We start from the raw sequence: 10,695 nt of genomic DNA on the forward strand, positions 1-10,695 counted from the left end.
CCCTCCACTTGTAGGGCAGCTGCTCGAACCTCTGCTGCTGCCACTGAGTCCAACCCAGTGTCTGGTCTTTTGAGTCATTGTGTCTGTGTGTAGGCAGGTGTCATGCTTGGGCCTATGACTCAGCCTTTGTCTGTATAGCCACGCAACCCTGTAGCTCTGTGAAGTAACATTTTCCACCAGGTTTCTCACTCCCTCTCAGTCATGCTGTGACAACTAAAAAAAAAGGCAATCACAAACAGAACAAAGGAAAGGAGGGCAATGACCTTCCCTATGCACCCAGGTAGCCATGACTTGTGAAAAAAGCAGGAGGCAAGTGAGTGATAATATCTAGACCTCTTCCCAACAGCAGTGAATCTTATCCTTTGTGCATCTGGAGATCTTCTGCTAGTACCTCTGGGGTTCTTGTCTTCCCCATGGAGTTTCCCTGAAAGAGAAGGGGAAGCCTTTAGAGGAGAGATTTCCTCACTTGGGGGGAGATGACATGTGGCATGGAGTTGGAGTGATGTCCCCAGGGCCAAGTCCACCAAGACTCAGTGGAGGACCTGCTTTCCGGCATACCATTGAACACTAATAACTGAAGAGGCCGTAATCCAGGAGCCTAACTTGGGGCCTGAGGAGAACCGGGCAATGAAATGACCACAGGAAGTCAAGAATTTGTCACTAAGTGTGCTGGGCTCTGACTCTATTTTCCATAGGACAATGCGGGTTTCCCTGCTGACTATTAATAAAAATCCTTAAGAAAACAGGACTGTGCCTTTGCTTTGTGATGGCAAGGGAAAAAGAGAGGCAGGAACTGATCTGTTCTGTTCTTGGGCTGGGGAAAGCTCACCCCGAGGAGCTGTGGAGTGGGGCTGTGATGATGGAAAGGAGCTGGGTTGCTTTAAGTTCTGAAACAAGAACTTGTGGTTCTGAGGAGTGGCTTGAAATGGTAGGAGCTGTGATTGTACCATTAAAGAGAGTGCAGACAGTGACCTAGGGAGACCCTGTGCCTTCAGGGAGAGTAAAGTAGCCCTTACTTTGGGATCGGAGGTCCCTGTTGTGAGCGTTGTCTGGTATGGGAAGTGAGAGGGTGTGCATGGAGGACTGCAAGGGAGGACAGTAAGACAAAAATTCCTGCACCAAGATTTTGGGTGCTCAGGCCTGCATGGGGAAATCTGCTACATATATGCCCCCTCTCCCATCCCCTGTGACCTTTATTCCTTCCTCATTTTGAACTTTCTGTTGCTCCCCAGTAGTTTCTTTTCGTCCATTCCATTCCCTTCACCCACCCGGTCTCGCATTCCATCAAGTACACGCTATACCAAGGTGAGCTGTGAAGCAGCTAAATGCAATTAAGATAGCCAGAGTGGATTCTAGATCTGAAACAAAGTATGACCGGAAAATAATGTATGATCTAAGCTTTCTTCCAGAAAGGTGGTATCAATCCAAGAGAAGTAGGCACTGGCCTACAGCTTAAGCAAAAGGAACCAATGAGTTGCTGTAAATACAGGACACTGGAAGAAAAAATATTTAGGCTCAGGGGTCTATGCCTGGAGGCTTCCCAGCGCCTGGATGCGACTACCTTCAACTGCGAGGATTCCTGAGCAGTCTTTAGGCGACCAGTCCCGGCTGGGGTGTGGAGTCTCTGGGGAGGGAGTAAACTAGCTCAGCATATTTTGGTCAGCGGGACACCCCGGGTCCACCCACCCCAGGCAGTTGGTAGGTTTTGCTAAACGAGTGACACCTTTAGGGCATGGCTGCGGGGAGGGGCACACCCTCAGTTGCAGAAGTCGCCAGTCTTAAATGTGGAAGGGCTCCACACAGCCGGCCTCGCGCGCACACCCGGCGGTCACTGTCGTCGGCTCCCCTGAGCCCAGGGGCGGAGGGCGCGCGGGGCTGCGGGCCGCGGGCCGGACGCCGACGCGCATGCGCAGGCTCCCAGAACCGGAAGCGGCGCGGGTCCGGCATGGCGGCGGCTGCGGAGGGCGACCCGGCCCCTCTGCGAGAGGAGCCCGTTCGAGGTACTTGGAGTGGACGAACATGAAAAGTCCCGGGGGAGGCCTGGGCTTCCAAGTAGGGGCCCTGGGTGGCCGGGCTCACCGAGCAGGGCGGGCAGGTGGGAGGGGTGCACCTGTGTGTCTGGGAGTGTTTGTGCTGTCAAGGAGACAGGGTTTGGCCGCCGGTTGGTGGAGAACTGAGGGGTCGGCGGGTGGAGGCGGGTGGAGAAGTTGGCGTGTTAAGTGGGGCAAGGGCGCAAGGGGGACTTGAAATTCTGGCTCAGAATGGAGCCGATGTGATCGAATGACAGGTGGAGGGATGTGGGAAGAGGCTGCTGTGCGTTGGGACCCAGTGTAAGGCAGGACACCCATTCTCTCTTGACCCAGACGATGCCGCGGTGGAGACAGCTGAGGAAGCGAAGGAGCCCGCAGAGGCTGACATCAATGAACTCTGCCGGGACATGTTCTCCAAAATGGCAACTTACCTGACCGGGGAACTGACGGGTGAGCTGGAGTGTGGGTTGATTCTGGTAGCCTGATGCACCACTCTCTGGAACGGTGGGAGAGGGGTGAGGTGCTTCAGCAGCATCAGTCGATGATCACTCCAGATTCCCTGAAATATGCCTGTGGGAAGTTTGGGGAGGTCATGAATGCTGAACGAGGGACGGGTCCTGACTGCTCCGCTCATTCCTCTACCCCCACCCCCCAGCCCCGGGGGAAATTCACGAAATATTTTCCGTTTCCGAAATATAAGAATTAATACAACTCTGTGGAACTCCGTGGTGTAGACTAAAACAGAAAAAAAAAAAGGAAGTGAGTCCTTGTGGAAAGTGTATGTTGAGCAAAGTTGAGAAAGGAGTTAACGACTAGTGAGTGGAGTGGTGGTATAAACCACGGGTGTGGTTGTTGTTTTGGCTACAGTGGGTGTATTTACTCGGCCAAAGAGAAATTAAATTGGTGAATGGGTTGTGACCTGCAACTTTAGGGACTCGTTAGGTTGGTTTGAGGATTTGGTGACCCAGCCTTTGGGACGTGTGTGTGTGTGTGTGTGTGTGTGTGTGTGTGTGTTTCCAGGTGAACATATAACTCATGTGTAGAGGAGCGTCTAAAAAAAGAGTCGGGTTCAGTGTGGCTTCTTGTAAGCAATTATTATACAGTTTTTCTTTCCCAGGAAATTGCTGTGAGCTAAATTTGGAAATCAGACTCTATGAGAAAAGGCTTAAGGCAGAATAGGAGGGTTTATCAATCTGACTACTTATTACCAAGAGAAACCAAGTAACAAAATCTAGATTCTTGTCTTTTTTAAATTTATAAAGATTTGGCGATACTAATTGAGGCTATAATTGACTAGAACTGAGCAGTTGTCTCTTACATAGGTTAGTGATGTGCAGGGAGTCCATTCCCTGTTTTCTTCCTCTTGCTGAGAACTGGTGTCACCTACTATTTACCACTATTATTATACTGTTGCTTTTCAACTTAGTGGTACGGAAATGGTTTTCTGTACTAGTTTCTCTATTAACATTGGTAAAATAAACAATAGACTTACAGAGAACCACATATTCCAAGAAGTGAGAGAGAGCATATTTCTTTGTGGAAATGAGTAATTTTTCTAATGTGTTTAATATATGAACATCTTGTTTGCTTCACACATTTATATTATTTTTCTGGCTTCTGGGTATTTGAGTGTGTGACCCTTGTTTTAGAGAAACTAATACGATAGCACTGACTATGACTATGGAGGAGAGATACCAGAGATAGATGAGCAATGTTTCAGGTGGAAAATAATCATGGTCTGTGAGAGAGTGATGAGAAAGGAACAGAGTGATAAAAAGGAACAGGAGAGAGCACAGGTGCAAGAACACAACAAAATGGAATTTATAGGACTTGTTGAAGTGTTATGGTATTGAGGAATGGGAGCAGCCTGACATGGTATGAGATTTTAAGCTTTTGTGGTATCATCGAGACAGAGAAGTTGGAAAGAGGAACCATATCCTAGTGCAAAAATAATACTTTCAGTTTTGGCTTAACTGATTTTAGATATTATCAGGACACTCAGGTGACCATTTTCAGGATGCTCAGGCAACTTGAACATGTGAGTCCAGAGTATGAGGAGTACTCAGAGCAGGAGAAATGGATTGGGAGTCACCTGCATAGTGGTGTGAGTTGCGCAAAGGATGAGATTGCCAAAGATTTGCTTAGAGTGCAAATAAAAGGCTCTAGACTAAAATCTTAGGGAAAAGGGCAATTAATTTGCCTTTAATTTCAGTATTTAAGGTACCTAGGTGTTCAGTTGATTTATTTATTATAAAAATAAAGTTAAGCAGATTATAATTTTCCTGTAATTGCCATTCATTCTTGCTTGCACAAATGCTTTCTTAAGTTTGAGAGGAAGCTAGCATAACCTTAGGAATGCCCATGGGGATGTGCCACCCATGTAAACATGAGTCATATGTTATAATTAAGAAAAAGCTGAGAACTAGTAGTTAAAAGGCTTGGATAAGAAAGGATTTGACATAGAAAGTGAAAGAGCAGTTAGAAAGAGTTTAGGAAACCAGGAGCAGTACAATGCCAGAGCAGCCGAAGGAAATGAACATTTCCAGAAGAGAGCTAGCTCAGTGGTGTCAGATACTATGGAGAGGTTCAGGAGGATAATAACTGAGGATGTCATGGGTTTGGTGTTTAGGAGAACAGTGATATTTTGGAGCATGCAGTTTCTCTGGATGGTGGGAGGAGAGGCCCACCTTCCAAGTTTATATGAGTGAATGGTGAAGAAAAGGAAGCAGTGAGTGAAAGCTGCTCTTAGACGTTAACAGTGAAGCACCTTTGCCTTACTAAGCAAATAGTATAGGTCTAGCTGAATGGAGGCAGTGGTTTTGGGTTAGAGAAACCCCAATGGAGATATTTCTAGATAGAGAGGAAGGTTTCAGCATGGAGAGAGATCTTGAAAATGCAAGAGAAGGGAGATGACTGAAGAGAGTTCCTGAGGAGGTAGAAAAGTTGGGATCAATGGCACAAGAGTTGTTGTTTTGGCAGAAACACTTCTGCCTCTTGGGAAAATATGCTACAGAAGAGTTTAGACGAGAGGCAGAAAGGTTGAGGGAACTTATGTAAATGGACTTGGCTTTTAGGAAAATTGGAATAAAGGCCAATTGTTTTGAGTAGGGTGGGGAAGGGAATTGAGGATATGAAAAGAAGGCAAATGGTTTGGAAAACTAAGTGCATAAAATACAAGATGGAATCACTGTAATAAATGATTTACTTAATAGTGGTGTGATCCTAGTTGATTTTACGTATGTATGTATGATGCTATCTTCCAGATTACATGTTTTCAAGTTGTAGAGATACCAGGACTATATTTTACCTCCCTTTTTTGAGCACTTAAGTTTATCTTTTACCTTTCTAGCCAAGATGATTAAGCTTCTGGTTCTTACTTGGTTGCTAATATTGTCTGAGTCTCTAGATGTTCCTAGTACACAGGCTGTGTATGAATGTCATAGATCAAAAATCACCTGATCCTTTGACAGTCCCCAGGTCCAGCCTTGAACAACCACTTGACCGATAATTCCACGCTCCAGTGATCTAAGATTTAATCTTAAAGGCATCCTCTCTTCTGTTTGTTTTAAAGCCACTAGTGAAGACTATAAACTCCTGGAAAATATGAATAAACTAACCAGCCTGAAGTATCTTGAAATGAAAGATATTGCTATAAACATTAGTCGAAACTTAAAGGACTTAAACCAGAAGTGTAAGTAATAAAATTTATAACTAAACGTGTTTGTTTTTAATGTTTTTTTTTTTTTTCTTTTGTGCTTGGGGCTGTGGAGAAGGGGTGGGAACATGGCCCTTGTCCTCAGAGAGCTCATCTCCTAAAAGTGAATTACAAAGTAAAGGTTAATTTCTTCCATTCTGAGGATTAGCATGCTTAGTGGTGTGATTATTTCTGCTTCTGAATCTTAATTTCATTGGTTTCTTCTGGAAAAGGGGGGTCAGGGCAGAGGAAAAGTGACTAGATTCTAATAAATGGATTTAACAATGAAATATATAAAGGACTACTCTATAAACAGAAAACTAGAACATCTGTAAATGAAAAATGCTAATTAGAGCGGCAAAAGAGACATTTCCATTGTCATTTGTGTTCCCTGTCTCTAGTTTATTCTTTCTTGTTCTGGGAGTACCCGAGAAATTGAATCAGTCATGGAAAGTTTGCTTGGAGAGCAATGCATGTAAAAGAGAGGAAAACTAGTAGATGAAAAGGACTTATTTGTTGAGTTCATGCCTGATCAACTAGCTACTGTTTTCTAAAAAATCTGCCCTGCTAGTCATCAAAATCATGTTACCCCAGCTAGTCTGCCTCACGTAGAGCTGGAGAGACATTCACATTCTCACTTTCCCTTTCTTCCACACTCCTGGATGATGCTGTGTAAACATGTGACCTGTCTTTGTTTTTAAAGATGCTGGATTGCAGCCTTATCTGGATCAAATCAATGTAATTGAGGAGCAGGTAGCAGCTCTTGAGCAGGCAGCCTACAAGTTGGATGCATATTCAAAAAAACTGGGTAACCATTTTTATTTCTGTTTTGATTTGATGCCAGTATGACCTTAACTAATATGATACCTAACATTTATGGTGCGCCTACAAAGATCTATTTTAATTTTCACAAAAGCTTAGTCAGAATAACTTTTTTAGTAGAGAAAAGTAACATTTCCTGAGTATTTAATGCTATATCAGATGCTGTTCTTAGGGTTTTACATGTATTATGTTTTTGTTTTTTTTTAAGTTTTTTTTTTTTTTAAATTTATTTATTTATTTATACAAGCACTGGGTATAGTCAGAAGCGCGGGAGGGTGAGAGAATTCACCAGAGCCAGAGCGGGGAGCAGAGCAGGCAGAAGGACCGAAGTACACTGCTGAGAGGAGCAGCTGGCGGCAGGAGAGGTCTGCGCGCCATGTGGGTCCCTCCTTCTGTGGCTGGGTTGCAGCCGGGGATCGAACTGGCGCTGCAGAGGCTGCGGGCAGCTTTGCAACCCAGCGCTCAACCGCTACGCCACTGGGGAGGCCCTACATGTATTATGTTTTTTATCTTCCCTGTAATTACAAGATAAGTACATGATTTTCACCTCCATTTTACTGGTTGAAGTGGTTAAGTAGCTTGAGTAAGAATACAAAGCTAGTATATAGAAGACCTAGTATACATGTGATGCAGCAGGCTAAAGCATCTTGAATAATGTAGATACATGCCTTAAAAAAACAGTGGTCAATTAAGGTTTTCATGATGGAATACTTTTCCTTTAAGGATGCTGGTAGTGCTTATGACTTACTGACTATGGCTCTTTTATTTTATTTTAAATTAAATTTCATTTAATTATTTTTGTCCATGATTAAAGATAATGAATTTGTTTTAGTTCTAGGTATAATTTGCACATTATTTTATTTTCATCAACAATGGTTTTGCTACTTCATGAGAGTGGTTTGTAGCTGAGATTTGACCAGGGTGGTGACATGGGCAGTGATTAACAGTCTCATTGTCCACAATTGAGTTTACTTAATATGTAGAAGGCATTGTACCAGGTACTTTTGACGTTTCAAAGAAATCTATCACATTGAGAGGCTTATTTGATGGTGTAATAAATCTCTCTTTCAGAATTGCTTTCCTAGAGTGAGAGGTAGGAATTAATAAACAAAAGGTGGGAACATACATTTATATTTCCTGAGAGTTCCATTCTGGCTCCCAGAGATACCTGGGACAGTAACGTGGATAGTAATTTCCTGTGCTTTTGGAAGGCTTCTTCTGGTGGCTCAAGTGCCAGTATATCCAGAGGTGCTATTTACAGGGTTAAAACTTAGTAACCTTATGTTGGGTTCTCAATTGTGTGTGTGTATGTGTGTTTGTTTGAATATTTAAGTTGTGCTCGTTACCGATCTGTTTTTTGGGACAGATGATGAAATGAAAGCTAATGTAGGTGTTTTTGAATTTGCCTGGAAACGCTAACCAAAAAGTGTCTATGTAAGGTTCAGTTTTAAAAAATATAACTTCCTTTTTCTTTCTCCCAAGCAGAAGCCAAGTACAAGAAGCTGGAGAAGCGATGAAATGCTTGTTCCTGTGGGACAGTCTTTTTTAATGTGGAAGAATATTTTATAAGACATGAATCTTGAGACTGATGAATTGTCAAAACTCCTTGGAAGGAACTATGCTGCTCTTCCCAGAAATATGCCAACATTGGAGTAAACTGGAGGACTGTGGCCACTCCTGAATGTCTTTTGAGGCAGTATCCCTCAGAAACTCATACTAATAATTCCTTAACTTTTACTTGAATGTTTCATTGTCCATTCAGGACAGGGAGTCTCTCAGAGTTCAGGATAAACCTGGGCTTGCCAGTAAAATCAAATGAGAGGACCTATTTATTCTGGCGGTGGTTGATACTACATTATTTTCTTAGAAGGCTGGTTTTTGAGTTACTCTGTAAATGGTTGTTCTGTTAACGATGCTATTGCATTGCTAACAAGATACTGAAATAAAAAAGGAAAAAAAAACCCTGTTTTTTACATTTTATCATTTTGTGAATGTCACTAATTTACTTTCCCATACCGTTACAATAACAGACAATCTTATAATAATTCCAGACTGAGTCTTCTAGACTGAGCAGAAACATCGAAAGAAGTGTTGCCATCTCTTGGGGTACGTGATGGGGCCCTGCTACCTCTTCTCTATGTGAGTCAGATGTCTGAGAAGTGAATGACATCGTGATATATGTTCCCCTTTGGATGTGTATATGTGTGTTGGAGGGGGAGATGGGGCTGCCACTCAGAAAAGAAAATTTTTTAAAGATTTATTTTTATTTATTTATGCGTACAAGAATGAGGTGTAGGCAGGGGGTGAGGGGATTCAGCAGAGCCAGAGCAGGGAGCAGAACAGGCAGATCTAATGGAATACACTGCTGAGGGGAGCACTGGGAGGTCTGCTGCACCATGTAGGTTAGCTTCCTGGCCAGGGATTGAATTCAGGCTGCAGTGGCTAGTGATATCTTGATAGTGCTGAGACTTAACCCTTGCGCCACCAGGGAGGCCTCCCCCCCAAAAATTATATAATATTTTCTTGTGCTTTCAAGGTGAGAGGGGGTTCCAGGGGTACCTGATCATCTTCCTTTTAGACTAAGACATCAGAGGATGGAGGATACAGACTGATCAGTCTAATTTGGAAGATAGGCAACCTCATCCAGAGTTAGGTGTTAGTAGTTAAGAAGGTACTTGAGCGGCCTCCCTGGTGGTGCGAGGAGTTAAGTCTCAACACTATGAAGCTATCCACAGCCACTATAGCACAAGTTCAATCCCCAGCCAGGGAGCTACCCATATGGCGCTACAGACCTCTCCTGACTCACCTGCTGCTCCCCTCAGCAGTGTATTTTCAGTCATTCTGCCTTTCTGTTCCCTACTCTGTCTCTAGTGAATCCTCTCACACCCCTTCCCCCACCTCTTGCCTATACCCCACTTCTTGCATGCATAAATAAATCAAGCTAAGAAAAAAAGAAGGTACTTGAGGTCCCTGATTCCTCTACAAAAGAGTTCTTAATTCTCTTCTGCCATTTCTCACTGTCCCAGACCACTATCATTCATACTCTGCTCTTTTGGATTATTGCTGCAGTCTGTTTTCAACTATTCCTCCAACCCGTCCTCCATACTACTGCCAAAACAGTCTCTCTAAAATGTAAACTAGCCAAGTTAGTAACCTGCTTGGAATCCTTCAGTGACTTAATGGCCTCTTTGGAAAAAACAAAAAAAACAGAACTTTTAACTTGGAAACCAACATTTTAATGAAATATTTTAATTCCCTTTTGTATTTCTGAGGATGAACTAGTCTGATGTAAGTTTCTTTGGTCCTTTATTAAGCTTGTATAAGTTTTTCACCAAGATTTGAAACATGGCTAGATCAGCATCCTGACACAAAAATACTCTGAAATTGGTATACACATATATAGTGGACAACCTCCCCAATTACATTTAGGACATAGGGTACTCCCAAAATAGTATTGATGATATACCAGTTTTTCTATGTGTATGTATGTTGAGAGTTAGCGCTTAACTCTATTTCTTCCCCCAACATAGTTACCTTTTGTGTGTGTGGTAAGGACATTTAAGATTCATTCTTTTAGCAACTTTCAAGTATTCATTGCAACACCAGTCACTGTGTTGTATATCAAATCCCCAGAATGTATTCATCTTATCTTGGTAGCTGTACCCTTCCACCAACATTTCCCCATTTTACACCCCTTCCCCCAACCTCAGCAATCAGCAATTTATGTTTCTATGAGTTTTTTATATATGTACCCAAAAGGGCAGGTTTATTATTTTAAAAAAAGGAAAGGAAAGGTTTGCACAGACACAAGCAGGTAGAAAGCTGTCCCTTTCAGGGGCAGGTTTGTGAAGAGATACCTGCATAGTCAGAGGGGGACTGGAGAGCTGCCTCTGAGTTTTAGGTATCACATGTAAACAAAATCAGACAGTATCTTTCTCTGTCTGACTTATTTTAGCATAATGCCTGTAGTTCATCCATGTTGTCTCACAAGTGGCAAACTTTAGCACACACATAAACCCTCTATTCCCTGCAACCTTTTTTTTTTTTTTTTTTAAGATTTATCTATTTATTTATACAAGACTGGGTACAGCCAGAAGCGCGGGAGGGTGAGAGAATTCATCAGAGCCAGAGCAGGGAGCAGAGCAGGCA

At 43.0% G+C, this 10,695-nt stretch overlaps 1 protein-coding gene across 2 annotated transcripts; it reads left to right on the top strand.

Annotated features, from left to right (window-relative positions):
- Positions 1–1,939: 1,939 nt before the first annotated feature.
- BLOC1S2 (biogenesis of lysosomal organelles complex 1 subunit 2) lies at positions 1,940–8,531 on the top strand. 2 transcript variants are annotated; one of them, XM_037497087.2, is made up of 5 exons: positions 1,940–2,000; positions 2,364–2,480; positions 5,602–5,721; positions 6,428–6,532; positions 8,029–8,531. In XM_037497087.2, exons 1-5 carry the CDS (start codon positions 1,946–1,948, stop codon positions 8,061–8,063), a joined length of 432 nt encoding a protein of 143 aa, XP_037352984.1. In that variant the 5' UTR covers positions 1,940–1,945; the 3' UTR covers positions 8,064–8,531. The 2 variants fall into 2 exon arrangements, with proteins under 2 accessions (XP_037352984.1, XP_037352985.1); XM_037497088.2 differs by having other exon boundaries at positions 8,032–8,531.
- Positions 8,532–10,695: the final 2,164 nt, after the last annotated feature.

The sequence above is a fragment of the Talpa occidentalis genome, unplaced genomic scaffold (genome assembly GCF_014898055.3).
Source record: "Talpa occidentalis isolate TD23 unplaced genomic scaffold, MPIMG_talOcc4v2.1 talOcc4.8, whole genome shotgun sequence".
In the NCBI taxonomy this organism is placed as follows: domain Eukaryota; kingdom Metazoa; phylum Chordata; class Mammalia; order Eulipotyphla; family Talpidae; genus Talpa; species Talpa occidentalis.